Genomic DNA, 17,623 nt, shown 5'->3' with positions numbered 1-17,623 from the left:
TTAAAATATAAAAAAAACATATTATGTCTATATAATATTTTTTTAAAATTAGATTATGAAATATTTCTTTTATATTTGACATTAGTAGATTCTTCACATGTTGTTATTGTGTTTAGGTACACATCAAGACCAGTGGCGTAGCGAGGTCGGGTGTCACCCGGTGCGGCACTTAATGGTGTCAACCCCACCTCCCCCCAGAGGCGGCGTAGCGACCCTTCCCGGGGACAAACTTTCAAATTTTCGATTTGCACCCCCCCCCCTCAAACTTTCGATTTGCACCCCCCCCCCCCTCAAGTTTTTCTCTATATATTTTGCTATTTTTTGCCTTGGTGTCACCCCCCTAAATGGTGTCACCCGGTGCGGTCCGCACCCCCCGCCCCCCCCCCCCCCCTTGCTACGCCCCTGATCAAGACCTAACACACAGCTTAATTGCCACTATGACATCGTCAGTTTGTCTCGTTTATTAATAAAATGAAAGACCAATTTTCAAAACTTCAAACTTTTATTTCGAAATGTATAAAAGTATATCATTTTGTTTGGGGAAATTTAAAGTGAGATTTTAAAAAATGAAGTAAAGAATAAACTTGCACAAGAATATTGCCAGCATAGCATAGTGGAGTTATTTTTTTTTCGCACTATTAGCAGGGTATTAAATGACGGCCCTAACACAGTTTTTGACGGGGCTATATTCGTGGCTATATTTAGACAGTCTTCTAAATCCCAAAACGAACCCTAACCGTATCACAAAAGCAGACCGTGTCCTTATTTCTAGACCTAACCCGATAAAGACACATGACAGAAAAGCATCATTATATAACTGAGTTGCATTTACTGTGTTTACAAATATGTATTAAGAATATGTATTTTTAAGCTGGTATTGGACGTTACGCCACAACATCGTTTCTCATCCACGGTGACGTCATAACCTCGTGCTTTTATCAACTTTCTGACGTCATAACCTGGAGGTGTCCACGAAGTCGTTCTCCAGCGAGGCGTTGAGCTCGCGGTTGGAGTGGGCGTGGCTGGTCCTCTTGCTGACCTCCAGGCTGGTGAGCCCGGGCTCCGAGTACCGCTTGTAGGTCAAGGCCGGCTGTTGGAAGAAACTGTCCGTTGCGTCGTGTTTGGCCTGGGCGTCGTCCGCCAGCTGCCTGTTGACGTCATCCTGGACGATTCTGGAGTAGAGTGAGCTCCCCCTGTCGGAGACTGACCCCACGGGTTTGTTCGGGTCCTTTTCTCTGATCTTCACACCTTTATCCTCGCTCTGTATAGAAGACGAGCTGTTCTTGTTTGAAACAAGGGAAGACCTAGAGTTGTCCTTACCGTTTTGAGTAGCCTCCCCTGAATCTCCGGATGCTTCAATTTGCGTGTAAGACAAAGGCGCGACCTCTTCTATTTCAGACGTAGGAAGATCATCAAGCTCCACTTCATCGTGTTTCGATACCACAGACGCTCTTGTAGAATCACGAGCTTCCACATTTTCATCCGACTTTGATTCCTTCTTCTTCTTCTTCTTTTTCTTATCACCTGTTGCACAAATAACAATAATTACAATAATTCCAATTAAAAGAACAAGTCCGCAGGCGGCCCCAGCTATGATTCCAATCAAGACGAAGACGTTCATACTAGATCCACTAGAAGATTCAGGTGTAGTAGCTAAATGTCCTGCTGTTGTTGTTGGTAAGTCTAAACACCCGTGGTTGCAAGATGCGTTGACATTCTGCGTGTTTACGGTCACCTCAATGTCCTGGTTTAGCGCCCAGTAGAAGGAGAAGGAGTCACAGCTGCCTTGGGTTTCAAAACTGCAGGCGTTGATCTTGGTGACGTCGCTGCAGTTGTAGTCCGAGCGGGTGCAGGTGAGGTTACCGTGTCCTTGGAGGTAGCGGACGTCCGGGATGTGGCAGACGAAGCTGTTGGTGTTGTTGGATGGTGTGGGTAACGTTTCCTGCACCGTTGTGGTCGGGGAGAAGAAATACCCGGCAGGGCCGTGAATAAATTCAATGTGCGTCACGCAGATGAGGGAAGAGTCGTTGCATAGACAATCTGCCAGCCTGTTATAAATATCCAACATAAATTGTTGTATAATAAAGCAGTAGGAACAAAAATAATAAACAAATAATGTTTATATTATGTGTTAAATAAGAACAAGCAAACTTGGGAAGGGAAGTAATTCAGGAATAAATCTTAATTGACAGTCGACGTTTTACAATCCTGAATTAATTCCCTTTACTTTATCGAAAAAGATTCAAATTTTTTAAAGAGGCAGAACGATAGTACGATACATACATTTTTGGAAAAAAAAATGTGTGTGCGTCACGTGTTAAGGGTAGTTTAACATTATGCTAGCTGCTAGGCTAAATGGTTCTTCTAATAACGTCAGAATGGGAGTATCGGACTCTCTCCGCCTCAGTTTGATGGATAGGGTTAGGGTTTAGTTTTAGACATTCTACTCCTGGGGTTTGAGCCACTTTATGTGTAGGGGGTGGGCAATTATTAGAATGGTTACATATAATCCTTTTTTTATTTCATCAGGGAGTGGGTCGTGGGACACAATTAAGGAATTAGTATCAACTTGTCACTGCCATGTTTTACAATATTATACGATTGTAGACGTTCTTTTTATTAGAAAAGTAAAGTACAGTAACACTAATAAGAAATGTAAAGTATCGCAACACATAATGTTATTTTTTAAATTAAGGAATGCAAAGCGCCATAAACCCAGTTCAACTAGCAACAGAAAAGAACAGTTCAACACCAGAGTTTCTTCAAGGCATCTCTGGTAAAACGTCTACCGCCCCCCCCCCCCCGAAATGGAATTAATATAGAAAAAATATACTTTTACCAGTGTGTCCCCCTACCCCCCCCCCGGAAAATATCAAGTACCCCCCACCCCCGGAGAAAAAGTCTGAAAGAAACACTGCTCAACACATTCAGCTTACTCTGCGAGGGTGACAGGTTCGAACACGACCGTTGGACTGTGCCAGACGGAGTCCACGACCGTCAGGTTCATGGCGATGTAGTTAGGCAGGAATCTGGACACGTTGGCGTTGATGGAGACGTTAGTGACGTCATCAGCTGCTCGCGCGCTGCTCAGACACGACGCAGTGATCAGCCAGAAGAGACCAAGTTTGGTCTTCATGTTTGCGTATTTAGACCTGCGGATTTTACAAACACAAAAGTAAATAAAGCCGTGTTTTTATTTGTTTATGTTTTGTTTTTCGTTTTTTTTTCATTACTATTTAAAAAAAAATTGTATAAATTTAAATTATTTCAATTCTTAAATTTTTTTAATAAACATATAAGTTCAGTGTTAATTTACTCTACATGTAAACCAACATGTCATTAAGGTCTAAAGTTAAAAACTATTTTGGCATTGTTAGATTATTCATTCGGACAATACCTCACACAAATTAAGTTGTTACTATTTTAGATAATGAACAGCATCTTGAATAATCGATTAATAAAGCATAATTTATTTTTCTCCATGATTATGCAGTTAACGCATGTCTAATTTGTTTTTTAATGGTGTCTCTGAACATATTTCTTGTTGTTAGGGTGGCTGATGCAATGTATTCAAATTAAACTTACAGTTTTGTATCGAGGAATAAGCTTTATGTCCTATCCTATATCCTTTAGTTGTTCTGATTGTTTCTTTGGAAAACAAAACAACAACAGAAATTTGCAACTGCAATAAACTCCTGGGGACCGTCTATTTAAATTTGACATGAAGCTAATTAACGGACAATTATATAGATAATTTGATGAGCGTCGTGCTGACGTCATGAATTATTGTCAACATTAGCTTATCGCAGCATCTCTCAAAATAACTCGCTGACTTAATTACTGTTGATTGACATCACCTCATGTCATCTGTAATTAGAGACTTTAATTAATTAATTAATTATTGTTTCTCTACTTTATAGTCTACAGATATTATTTTATTAATAAAAAACGGTAATTGTGACACACGGATATTTTTTTACTATATTTTAATGTTAGAGTTGTCGCTGAGGTAAAGCATGGTCGATGGATAGCTCAATCGCTTTACGAAAGTCTTGAGGTGGGTTCCTACACCTTCTTGTGTAAATGCAGCTCACGTGGTTACCTGACTTGACCGGGGAGAAATAAAATAAACGAGCTGACCCGCGACGTAGCATACGCCACTATCTAGATCTAGTTGTTTTATTTTCTACTTATCAACAATTCATAATTTTAAAAAAAATCACACTACCCCACACCCCCTGCCTCCCCAACCCCCCCCCCCCCACCCCCCCCTCACCCACCCCGCCCAGTGAAGGCAGCCGTTTACAGACGACAATGAAAATAGCAAGCAGAACTTATTATCTCCCCATAGTTTCAAATCGTTTAAAAACTAAATTATCTGCCCCTAATAGTCGTCACTTATTCGAACTTATAGTTTACTATTGTAAACATTCGGGGTGAACCACAGCTCATCTGACAGGTGGGGATGAGGGTGGTGGCTAAGCTGCGTGGTGTTTCGTATGGTCCCAATGAAGAGAATTATAGATCTATATATAGATGACGCCACGAAGAGTTAGCTAACCAACTCCACCCATATGAATAAACGCGTTTTAGTGCTTTTAAAAGTGTGTTCTTCATTTTAAAAAATTACACAACAGAATTTATATTGTACATTTTTAAACCATGCTCATATCCCGTCACACATTTTCACAATATCCTAGGCTGCCCCCCCCCTCCCTATTTGACGTCAATAATTGAAGCCTCGTCTTAATTCTAAACAGCTGCTTATGAGATATCTTGTCTGTGTTACTACCAGAGTCTCTTCCAGGCATCTCTTCGGGGGGGGGGGGGGGGGGGGGGGGCTCAGGCCCCCGAAGAAAGTCTACCGCCCCCCCCCCCCAGAAGGAAATGGAATTTATATAGAAAACCTATGCTTTGACCAGAGTCCGCCCCCCCCCCCCCACCCGGAAAATGTTGTCTCTTCCCCCCCCCCCCCCCCCCCCCCCCGAAAATATCAAGTGCCCCCCGGAGTCTGGAAGGAACAATGGTTACTGCTACTAATTTTTTTCAAAATTATTTTAATAACGTTCTATACGATCTATACACCTTAAATCTAATTTATTTAGATTGTCTTTAATATTTGTAGACATACAGATTACTGTTCTTAGAAAGAAAAGAAAAAAGTATAATGTAAAATAACATCAAGATTTTCTCAGACAAATATTGTATTAACATATCACCTACGTATTTAGCACCAAGGTTAGGTCACAGTAACACTGGCCAAGGTGACGTAATCACAGCTGACCGAAGTGGCCGTGTGGAAGATGATTCATCGGAATACCTCGTTCTAGATAACGGTAGTCACGTGACTCTCAACGCTGATGTTGCGCCATTGTTATTTATAGCTCTTTCAAGGGGGCCGCCAGGATCGTTGATGTAGTGGGCTTATACTTGCTTTGATTTAGTCTTATTAGAGACTTGACATTTACAAATAATTTGCTGGTCTTTCTACATTTTCCATACCTTCATGCTAAGTTGAAAAACTCAGGATTTGATGGAGAAAAAGAATGCACAATGTTAACATCAATCTGCAGTGGGGGCCAATTTTAACATTTCCCGGGGTTTTTGGACACAGCTAGTCTATTACTGTATGGGTTTTTTTTTTTAAATTTAAACCCCAGGGGCTTTTGGACACAGCCAGGCTGGGGGGGGGGGGGGGGAAGAGGGGAACGAAAAAAAATTGTATAATCTATGTTGTTTACTAGTGTCCCCCTAAAATTCCAAGTGACTCCCCCCTCTTCTCCCCCCCCCCCCCCCCCCCGGGGAGATAAATGTCTGCAAAATATCAAGGCGAGAGTGTCTTTTTGTTCACAATTCTAACATAAAGTGCGCCTCAGTGGTAAAACGTTGGCAAACTTACGTAAAGTACTTTGTACACCGTCACACAATGTTATTTTATCAGCTCAGTTCTACCCTGATAACACCAACAGTTCTAAATATAGAAATCGCTGTTTATAGAAGCGAAGTATTCTTTTTTATCTGTTCTGCTAATACCCAGATGTTATCTCGCAGATTAAAAATAGATTTAAATCGATGTTGGATTGACGAAGTTATACACATGTTTTTAACGTATCGGGAAAAAATCAGGTGATATATTTAGCTAAAATATGTAGTAAACAGTTTATTTCGGATAATCTTACAATGGGAAATACACACAATGATTTTTATATGCGTTATGTAACATAAGAATGTTACACAACACTGCCTCAGACCTTTTTTTAATTTTTTTTCCATTTTGCTCAAGTTGATTGTTTTTTTTTTATAATTTAGCTGGATATTGGATGGCTTGGTAGGAAGGTAGAGCTTGCAGCTTTTAACTTGAAAGTCTTGAGTTCGGATCGGGGGATCAAGTCAGTAGGAAGTCCCCCAAGTCCACCAATGCAATGGTAGGTTTCTGACTACTGGGCATAGTGTTTATCCTTTACATACCGAGCTCACAGAAATAGGTTAAATCTACTTCAACTGCATTGTGGATAGCCAAGTCAGAAAGTGTAACTTTAAATTAGGTCTATTACAACTGCTGGCTGATACATTATTTAAAAAAAAAATAATAAAAAATGATATATTTGGTAGCTTCAGAAAGTGCTGTATTTTATTGACAGCTGTATCACGGTTATTTTTTCTTTTAGTTATCCTATTAAAAAGTGTGTAGAAATTATCTCAGTATCAAATGAACAATCCCTAAAAGTTCATAGTAATACATTTATTGTATGTACAAATTGTCACCAAAGACATTAGTTTGTTAGTTGTAATTATTAAAAAAAAATAACAGTTTGTTATTCAGAATATTTTATTGACATTAACACAACAGAAGAAATCATCACTACAATTAAGAATGGATAAAAAGAAATTGTTACATACTTTCGCCAAGTTTATTAAGTGAACTATTTTTTTTCTTCTGATTTTTAACAACAGAAGATGTGTAGCCACTTTAAGTCTATGTTAAATGACATAAGTTACTTGTGATGGTCGTGCGGTTGAGAGCTCGACTGCTAACCCAAAAGCCTGAAGCTGGATCATGAGTTCGAGTCCATAGGATGTCACTGAAACGACCAGGCTCGATAGGCAGATGACTGTGTTAGGGAAAGTAAAGGAGGCTTGCAATAGCATTATCAACACTACACCCTCATAAGCCGAGGTGAAGTGGGAGGATCTTGACGACTTTTATGGGTCGTAATTGTTGTACCGGTAAAGCTCATAGTTGCTAAAAAGTCATGCTTTAAACTTCCGGGCAGATGAGGCCAAAACGAAACAACAGCAACCTTGTAGTTTATTCTTGGGTGGACAAAGGCTATTAAAGAAAATCCAGAAGGAAAAAAATAGGCAGGAGTTTGGAGTCAACGGCAGTGTTTCTTCCAGACTTTTTTCTCCGGGGGGACACTTGAAATTTTCGGGAGGGGGGGGGCGGTAGACTTTCTTCAGGGGGGGGGGGGGCGGGGGGGACAGACACTGTTAAAAGTATATATCTATCTATATATATAAAAAGCAATGTATGTCTGTGTGTCCTTTATGCATTACTACACCTCTCATCACATCGCCGTGAAACTTTGGGAAGTTGTTGAGAATATTCCTGGGGAGGTTTCTGCGAAAAAAAAAATTTCAAATTCGCAGGGGTGGCGCCCCGACAGGGCGCGATTTGTTTTTTTCTATATACGGTATATAAAAATAAAAGTCGATTTTGGTTTGGCATCGTTCATCCGATAGCCATGAGACTTTGTGGAGTTCATTATACTACTCTAGGGAAGGGTTCTGTACAAAAATCATTTTTAATTTCGCAAGGGCGGCGCCACGGGAGGGTGCGATTTTTCTCTATTTACGGTATATAAAAATAATAAAAGTGAACTGTAGTGACAACGTTTATCCGATAGGCATGAAACTTTGGGAATATGTTGGGAATATTCATGGGGAGGTTTCTGCTTAAAATACATTTTCAAATTTGCAGGGGTGGCGCTCCGGTAGGGCGCGATTTGTTTTTTCTCTATATACGATTTATAAAAATAAAAGTCTATTTTGATTTCACACTGTTCATCCGATAGGCATGAAACTTTGGGGAGTTGATTAGAACACTCTAGGGAAGAGTTCTGTACAAAAATCATTTTTAATTTCGCAAGGGCGGCGCCACGAGAGGGTGCGATTTTTCTCTATATACGGTATATAAAAATAATAAAAGTGAATTGCCGTGACACCGTTCACGCGATCGCCATGAAACTTTAGGAAGTTGTTGACAATATTCATGGGGAGGTTTCTGAGTAAAAGAAATATTTCAAATTCGCTTGGGATGGCGCCCCGACACGGCGCGATTTTTTTTTTCTATATACAGTATATAAAAATAAAAGTCGATTTTGGTTTGGCATCGTTCATCCGATAGCCATGAGACTTTGGGGAGTTCAATATACCACTATAGGGAAAGGTTCTGTAAAAAAAAAATTAATTTCGCAAGGGCGGCGCCTCGGGAGGGTCCGATTTTTCTCTATTTACGGTATATAAAAATAATAAAAAGTGAATTGCAGTGACACCGTTTATCCGATAGGCATGAAACTTTGGGGAGTTCATTATAAAACTCTAGGGAAGGGTTCTGTAAAAAATCATTTTTAATTTCGCAAGGGCGACGCCACGGGAGGGTGCGATTTTTCTCTATATACGGTTTATAAATTTTCGATTTCACACCGTTCATCCGTGTACCATGATTAGATCACTCAATGGTAGGATTCTGCAAAAAAATATTGTTTAATATTGCAAGGGCGGTGCCCCCCGGGGGACGATTTTTTTTCTCTTTACACGTTATATAAAAAATAAAACTCGGATGCGGTTCATCCGAGTGCCATGAAACTTTAGGGAGTAGATGAGAATACGGGCGGCGCCATATAGGGTACAACATTCGTCAATACACGGTTTGGCGCCCAGAGTTTTAGAGCGACTAATTTGGCACTTGGCATCCATTAATTGAGCGTCCTGCATAGCGAGTAAGGGGTACTACGATATTCAGCGGTAAAACTACAACAGGCTTCTAAAAATAACTTTGTAACGCGAGGAAATCCTTCTGTGCAGTTTCGTCACCTTGCGAAAGATGAAAAAATAACTTTTTGAATATGAGAAGCCTACTGTAGAGTTTCGTCACTTTGCGAATGACGCAATAAGCATCTGTTATTAGACGATCCAGTCAGAAATTGAGATCGAGCTTCTAATAGACCATTAGTAACGCTAGCATATTGCATCAGTCACACTGATATTTAAAACACGTCAAATAATTTTTTTACGTGTTAAAGATCCTATTTGGCCGATAGCGCCTGTTAGTTTTAAGGAGCCAGGGGTCGTACGCCGCGCCTATGCGGTAGTGTAATCGGGGGGTGGGGGCCCTGAGAGCGCCCCTCTACGCTCTGACACAGAGGCGGTCACCGAAGTGTGTTACCATATTATTTCGGTGAGTGATTAATGTACACTCAAGGTTTTCATGCGTTAGTGTAGGTAAACCCGTGTCCTGATATTTATGATCCAAGAACAGGCATTGCTTACATTTAAATAACTCATTTTTAGAAAAGAAGGTCACGCGTCTAAGAACATATAATTATAATTGATAACGCGTTGGTGAAATCATATTATATTGCGTCAAACTTTCTTCTATCCCCGCGGCAACGCGGGGGGGTCGGGTACGCTAGTTTTCTATATAAGTTATATAAATTTCATTTCGTTCGGGGGGGGGGGGGGGGCGGCGGTAGAATATTTTCGAGGGGGCAAAGCCCCCCCCCCCCCTCCCCCGAAGAGATGCCTGGAAGAAACTCTGGTCAACGGGAATAGCATATTGACTCGTAATATTTAATTGCCTAGGAGGAAATCCTGTCAAAATTACAATACGGAAAAGAACGAAGAGGGAAAAATAAGAAGACTACCTATAAGCAACATTAAAAACATCGTTTCGTTTCTGAATAAAAGCTACAGCATGATATCTGTTACATATTAGTCTCGTCGTGTTGCGTTCTGTTTGAGATTATATTTTCTCAATCTCATTTTTAGACATCGCTATTTCCTGACTCAGTGTCCGCTGGTTTATATAGCCTGAGGTGTCAGTTGTAAAGTGTGAGTACTGATTCTCTTCTGACGTGCATCCAGTTTCTAAAGCACAGTAAAGAGGGACGGAATGAGTGTTGGTACTGACCAAACTCCCATGGACATTGCTGGAAGACGCTTCGTTTTTTGTGTTTGATCGTTTTCTTTTTCTGACGAGTAAAACAATGAAAATTATAATAATTATTAACGATAAGCATCCAACTGCAACAGCTAGGGCTAGGTTTATAGGAGCCTCAATCATAGCCTGTGTTTTGATTTCGTTGTAGTTAACTGTGGCTGGGGTTGTGACAGTGTATGTAGTATTTGTCGAATAAGTGAAGCTGCTGTTGGTAACGTTTTGCGAAGGATTTGTTGTAGATATAAAGTTTCTGTTGGTGACATTTTCTGAAGAATTTGTGTCACTCTTTGAGAAACATTGAACGTTGGAGCTACAGTTGCTAAAACTAAGGTTCGAATTGAACTCTATTTTCACGGTTTGATTGGACTGCCAATGAACTTGAGTTAGCTGAGTACTACACTGGATTGACGTGAAATTAAAATAGCCGCATTTGTCACAAGCGGGTTGTACGCGACTGCAGTTCAAGGCCGTTGGAACCGTACCAAGGTAGTCAACTCTACAAACAAATGTTCCAACCGTCGAGTTTTTGATGCTTTGTACAGAGCCCAAATGGTAACTATTATTGGTCATGTTGAGTGGGATTTCGCAGAGGGAGGAGTTACCGCAAAGACAAGCGAAAAATCTGAGGAAAATAATGTATTAACATGTAGTATCATAGCAAACAATGTTATTCTTTGCAAGTAGGACATTGTTTCGTACAAAAATTACATAAAACCTAAAGTGAATTAAACTAAAATTTATTTTATACGTATTTTTATTTAAGTGGTAATCGTTATTTAGAAACAAGATTTTGAAATTAACATTTTTTGATTACACGGTCAAACCTTTCACATTACAATATAACAAATACGTAGTTCGAGTTTTAAATATATACATGTTTTAGTTTTGTGCAATTTCCTGAAAACTAATGTTATTACGGCAATATACTTGTTTAAATACTATTCAAATAAGGTTGAAAGCAAAGAATAATTTTATCGTTCGCAACATTTTACTTGATATTTCTACCAACGAGGTTTTGAGGATACATTATACTATTTAATTATTTTAAATTATTTTTATAAGCCTGTTATTCTACTGGAAATTAAAAATGTAAATTCGAATAAATGATTAACTTACGCAGCTACGAGTTCTAATGTAAACTCTAAATAAACAGAGTGCTGATTTTCTTCAGTGATATTCATAACCAAAACATAGTCAGTGACAGAGGGTAGGGTGGTTGTGAGATGGGTTGATGTAGTGGTTGTCTGAGTGGTTGCTGTTGATTTCGTTGTCGAAGTTGTTTCAAAAACTGTTGTTGATTTCTTTGAAGATGATGGAGTCATTGTCGTACTAATATTGGTCGAATTATTTGGATTTGACGGGTTGTTAGAAGTATAATGTGTAGTGGTTGTCAGTGTTGTTGTAGTTACTATTGTAGTTGTTGGCGACGTTGATGTTGTGGTTGTTGTATAATTTGAAGCAACGATTGCTTCAAAGCAAATCAACAACACCAAACACAGTCTGTTCACTCTGAAGATATTCATTGTAAACTTGGGTTGCATTTCTATAAAAATACACGGGAACAATAATTACTAGATCAATCGAAACACAAGATCACTCAAACTTAAAAAAAAATAAACACAAACAATAATAAATTGCTTGCCCACTCATGTAGACGCTTCTGATGTGCCATCTATACAATGTCTAACTTAAATTCTAGTTTATTTCTCTTAAAAATTACAAAACAAAAAATAGAAAAAAAAGTATTAAATATACTCATTACCTTTTTTAGATAAAATCTACAATCTTACCAGTAAATAGAAAAGACATGCAGACGTACAACACATCATTAGCTAGACTAATGCCAACATACGTTTATAGTCATTTTTATATTTTCTCAACATGTAGCAATGTAATATCCATCCTTGTCCATGCTTGACAACTCCCCTGATATCAATTTCGTAATGACAGCGATGATACGATAGGAAATTGTTGTAACAATATTGACGGGCGGGTCCCTGTGTGTGTAACGGGAAGTTAATTGGAAAACACGTAATATTTGTGATCGACATGCTCTGGTGCTTTATATGATCGACACGGTCTGATATGGTGGTTTAATGTTATCGGGTCATTCATAAATGACGTCACGCTTTTTTGGACGATTTTTACCTCGCTCCCTCCCCTCCGTCACACGTCGTCACAAAAAGCCAGACCCCCCCCCCCCCTAAAATGACGTCACATCTCAGCATACTTCCCCCCTCAAAATTGTAGTTGAATTTTTTTTAAACAGCTATATTTTTCCAAAATCTTGGCTGAACTCTGTCAAAATAGAGTATTTTAATCAATTGTTATTACAATTTATTAAAACAGTTTTCTAAAACGCAAAATAACGTCTAAAATTCGTTTTCTAACATTGCTTTTTTATAATGCAAAAGTGTGACGTCGCACCATCTGAACCCCCCCCCCCCTCCCCCTCATCACACACCGTCACAAAATTACGGACCCCCCCCTTCCCCCAACGAGTGTGACGTCATTTATGGACGACCCCTATGCTTTAATGCAAATGTTTTTAGATAACTTATTCCAGTTTAAAGTTTGTCCTGGTTATAGATGATAGATTTTAATAATGAAATTGACATAACAGTTTAGGTTGTATTTAAGCGACGTTCTTATGAAATATATCACATCTGAGCTAAGTAACTTAGTAGCCCTTGTTGTATTGAAAGCTTTAATATGCATAGCATTAAGTACAAAACAACTTCACTCACCAAAGGCTCCGCTAACGATTAACTGTTTCATTGCTACTCTAAAACATTTTGCTCTCTGTTCAATTTTAAGTAGGCAAATATATGTCTAAAAATAGTTTTTTTCACTAAAAATAGATTATCCGTTAAAATAGAGTGTAGTAAAAAAACAACTTAAAAATATACTTTATAATTTATAAAACTAAGTGAGATAATGGGCTATGACAAATGCAGTCTTGTATCAAGGGGTTGGGAGGGTTGGGGGTAGGCGGTGGGAGGATGAGACATCATTTGATTTCGGCACGTGTACCAGAACTGAAAGTATAGGGCGAGATGTAGAATGTCGCCTTAACTGGATTAAAATAACTGCTAACGACTATTGGGAAATACCAATTAAACCAACTCAAATGCATTTATCTACTGCAGTGACGTAGCGAGGTCGGGTGTCACCCGGTGCGGCACTTAATGGTGTCACCCCCAGAGGTGTAGCGACCCTTCCCGAGGGACAAATTTTCAAATTTTCGATTTGCACCCCCCCCCACTCAAACTTTCGATTTGCACCTCCCCCCTCAAAGTTTCGATTTGCATGGCCCCCCATCAAACTTTCGATTTGCACCCCCCTCAAGTTTTTCTCTATATATTTTGCTATTTTTTGCCTGGGTGTCACCCCCAAAATGGTGTCATCCGGTGCGGTCCGCTATGCCTGTGATCTACTGATTTCGTCATAAAGACTATCTAAACGAGAAGAACACAGCAGGAGAAGGGGTTGTTTTACATAGCGGAGGGAATGTCATGTTTTCTAGTATATTAAACATCTATTATATTTCAGAGATAAAGTGGTACTTTGCTATATTGATTTTCATTAGTATGAGGGCTTATTTTTTAAACCACGGATTGAAGGGACGGGGTGGGGGTGTATGAGAGGGCGTAGGGAGATGATTTAACTGTGTGGCATTGCATTTGTAATGATATACTTGAGTCTGTAGCAACGTGTGACAATGTAGCGTAGGTTTTCCAACAAGCCACAGTATAAAATTGCAAAAAATCTTGATTTATTCCTGCGAGTTCGAATTCCCGGTCAAACTATAGTTACCTTGTTCTTGAATAGTTTAGTGATAAGGAAGAAAATCCAGAAAGAAAAGCTGACTAAATCCAAAGAGTCAAATAGTTTTCTAAGTGTTGACACATAATCCTTGTGTTGGGGGAAAATACGTTCCAGCATTATAATTAAGAACTTAGAAGAAGAAGACGAACTGCCTAAATGATATTTGTCTTCTAATTTTGATTAACCACAAGATTGTGTGGTTTCTAATCACAGTTCTTTGTTTTCTTTTGATTTTACAATTAGTTAAAAATATATGAATCATTCCTAATCAACGATATGTGTTCAAAATAAAAATGAGCAACCATCGTAAGTTAAAGGAAGATTCTTCTTTTTAATTTTTATAAATAATACATAATGTTAGCTTGTTTTTTTTTTAAATCTCGCAGTAAAGACAATTACAAGCAAAAGACAAAAAGAGATCAACATAAAAATGTGTATCCATATGTGTAAGAATATTTTTTTTCATAAGTTCTAATATAGAAAAAAAGTGTTTAAGAAAATCGCCCCCCCCCCCTTAATTAACATTATGTCCATATTCTGTCATCGAGAATACCTATCATATAATTTATTAAAGTCAAACATAAACTTGACATTACTTTACTATTATGGTTAAAATAAATGTATTAGTTTTTTTCGATGTTTAATTTTTCGACACGATTTGATGCGGGTAGTTTCAAACCGTACGTCATGAAAGTGGTCTAATTTTGGAAAAGGCTTTGACTTTTTTTTTTAAATAATTTTTTCTACAACAATGAGCTTTTGATTGTGAGAAAAAAGCGAACTTGGCGTCAACCACTTTTTGAAAAAATAAAATTGGCGACGAAATTTCGGCCCCTTAATCGGTCTTGGCACTCTGGGTCTGGCGGTATAGTAGTTCCGCACGTCTACAAACGTTGTTCTGCGTACATTTCTTCGAAGTTCTGATTCCAGTTGTTTACGACGTGCATGTTTGCATAAATAAAATACAATAAAAAGTATTACGATTACAATCACAAGTGATTTGGGGAAGAAAGTATTGAGTGTATAAAAAGTAGCGTATAGAATATTTGAAATATAAAAGATCTTGTCTTTGGTTTCTTCGTTGTAAGGAATACCAAGTTGCACAATCTCAGTAATGCTTGGTTTTACACTAGTGTCTGTGGTGGTGCTAGAACTGGTAGGCAGTGTTGGGATAGCAGAGGCACCTCTATTGATACACTGCACCCTAGTAGAGTCACAGGTGAAGTTCACTCTGTGGGAAGTATATTCTATTGTTACTGCTTGCGTAGACACCCATTCGACGTGACAGGTTCGACCAATATACTGGCTGGTTGTGAAATTAAAATATCCGCAGTTATCACAAGATGTCTGTCTGCGCATGCAGGTCAGGTATGTTGTAGACTGTGCTAGATTGAAGTCCTCCATACTGCACGTGAATATTTCATTAGAGTAGCCATAGCCGCTTTCATCAACAGAACCGGCGTCGTAAAAGTATTCAGATGTTGGACGGTAAGTCGCGGGAAGTCTACACGAAGAGGAGACACTACAAATGCAGAACAAGAACCTGAAACAAAAACGGCAATTGTGTTTCATCTACGTTTACACATTGTATAATATTTTTAAAGCAACATTTTAAATTAAAAGTTTAACTTAAATGGTTAACGTAATAGACAGAAGTGTGCACAGGGGGGGGGGGGAGGTGGGAGTTTTTGAAACAGGTAAAACTCTGTGAATATTGTTTTTACAATTACCAGTAAAGAGGTGTGAGAGCAACACAAAAATCTAACACATACCTTATCATTATGGTAAAGTTTAATCTTTAAAGAACACAGAAAAGCAGTAGTTACGTCAAAAAAAATAAGAATCAAAATGCAAGACCAATAATTTTTTAAAATTAAGTATTTGTGGGTTATTATTTAGAATGTTCAACTTGTTAAATTTAGTTTTCCAAAAGATTTAATAGCACGCTTTTATACCATTTCCGCTTTCAGAAATTCTCTTTAAACTAAGACGATGTTCCAGCATTTATGATTTAAATATTGTTAACTCTGATTGTAGACAATATTATTTGCAAAACCGGATAGTAATAAGATAGTATATTAAATAGTAAAAAAATTATTGATATGGTTGAATTTGACAATTACAATTGAATGTGTAGACCAATACATATCTAAATTAAGAGAGTGTTTCCTACTGTAAATAGCTTGTCTTAATAAATATTAATAAATATTCAATTATGTTTTTTTTACAAGGACTACAAAATAGTTTTTGTTGCGCTTCTTGTTTTTGGTTGCGTTAAGTGTAAATTATTTGTTGTATTTGGTTTGTGTGATACATTGTTTTGTGTTGTCGGCCTAAATGGTATTTGGTTCTTTCGTTTTCCACAGAGTAATGTTGTGTTGGAATGATGTAATTTTCACCTTAGCGAAGCAATGTTATACAGCTAGTATATATATATATATATATATATATATATATATATATATATATATATATATATATATATATATATATATATATACTAGCCGTCCCGGCCAGGCTCTGCACTGGCCTCTGTGAAACCCTATCTGTAAAGGGCATGTGTGTTTAGTAATCAGCATATACCAGGCTGAATGCCCGGTATAAGCTGATTATTAAAAATATTTGAACATTGATTGTTATATTGTATATTCTTTGCTACCTTATAGAAATAGAAATTTCCAACCGCCCTGTACTATAAGTAATATTCCCGGAACTGTATTTCTATTACGTGTTTAGGATTGAAAGGTTATGTTAACATCAGCAAAATCAAAGGGCATTATTCACGACCCTTTTAACTCTCCGTGTAGGAACAAACATTATTCCCGCTGTATGCACACAGCCAATTATATTGTCAACACAAGTTAAAGTAATCTAAGTTTTGTTAAAATGTGATAAATTAAATTATATACAAATTTTTAATGAACTTTCTGGTATTGATACATACGTGCTTAAGAGTAGTTCTGTGAAAAGTATATTAGCAGTATGTTGATTCATTTGTGAGACACGCATCATCAATACAATATCAGTAGGAAAGTCTTGAGTGGTAGACAGCTGGTTTGTTGGAGTGTTTGTCAAGGAAGTATTCAAGGTTGATTGAAGAAACATTGTTGAATTCATGGTAGTTAGTGATATTTTTGTTGTTGTTGTTGTCGGGATAGTGGCGGTTGTATTCTTTTAAATTGACAGGTCAGGTGTAGTAGTAGTTGTTGTAGTAGCTGACGTAGCAGCGACACTTGCTTTAAAATACATCAACAGCAACCAGCACTGATTAATCGTTCTAAGGAGAGACATCATCAACTTTATATGTGCGAAAATGAAAACAATACCAGATGATTTAAAACATTACATCTTTTCTTGTTCGAAAATGAAGAAAGTTAATTAATAAAACATTAGCGTTTAATAATGATTTAAAGTCTTTTAAGAAACAATATCAGGTTGTCTATGAAACTCCGAATATTTTGTATTTCAATGTATATATATATATATATATATATATATATATATATATATATATATATATATATATATACATATATATATATATATATATATATATATATATATATATATATA

At 37.8% G+C, this 17,623-nt stretch overlaps 2 protein-coding genes across 5 annotated transcripts in view; both read right to left on the bottom strand.

Annotated features, from left to right (window-relative positions):
• Window positions 1-407: 407 nt before the first annotated feature.
• Window positions 408-3,696, bottom strand: LOC131943536 (uncharacterized). Its single transcript, XM_059303749.1, has 3 exons — window positions 3,586-3,696; window positions 2,937-3,152; window positions 408-2,048 (listed from the first exon to the last, which is right to left on the bottom strand). Exons 2-3 carry the CDS (start codon window positions 3,134-3,136, stop codon window positions 953-955), a joined length of 1,296 nt encoding a protein of 431 aa, XP_059159732.1. The 5' UTR covers window positions 3,137-3,152; window positions 3,586-3,696; the 3' UTR covers window positions 408-952.
• A 10,665-nt stretch (window positions 3,697-14,361) lies between these two features.
• Window positions 14,362-17,623, bottom strand: part of LOC131943617 (uncharacterized) — a 7,121-nt gene continuing 3,859 nt past the window's right edge. For all 4 annotated transcript variants that reach the window (XM_059304007.1, XM_059304089.1, XM_059303923.1 and 1 more), the window contains exons 2-3: window positions 16,995-17,327; window positions 14,362-15,593 (exon numbers count right to left, since the gene is read on the bottom strand). In XM_059304007.1, coding sequence (XP_059159990.1) covers window positions 14,780-15,593; window positions 16,995-17,167 — 987 coding nt within the window. In that variant the 5' untranslated portion in view covers window positions 17,168-17,327 and the 3' untranslated portion in view covers window positions 14,362-14,779. The remainder of the gene's footprint in view (window positions 15,594-16,994; window positions 17,328-17,623) is intronic.

This window comes from Physella acuta, unplaced genomic scaffold (assembly GCF_028476545.2).
Source record: "Physella acuta isolate Inbredline_101_S28 unplaced genomic scaffold, ASM2847654v3 ptg000007l, whole genome shotgun sequence".
Classification (NCBI taxonomy): Eukaryota; Metazoa; Mollusca; class Gastropoda; family Physidae; genus Physella; species Physella acuta.
The sequence above is the reverse complement of the archived record's forward strand: the minus strand, read 5'-3'. Positions and strand labels throughout refer to the sequence as shown.

Excerpts from the sequence above, each read along its gene's own strand:
- LOC131943536 (XM_059303749.1), bottom strand. The coding sequence starts at position 3,136 with ATGAAGACCAAACTTGGTCTCTTCTGGCTGATCACTGCGTCGTGTCTG. Across the intron at positions 2,049-2,936 it reads GAACCTGTCACCCTCGCAGA|GCTGGCAGATTGTCTATGCA; the intron begins GTAAGCTGAATG and ends TATTTATAACAG.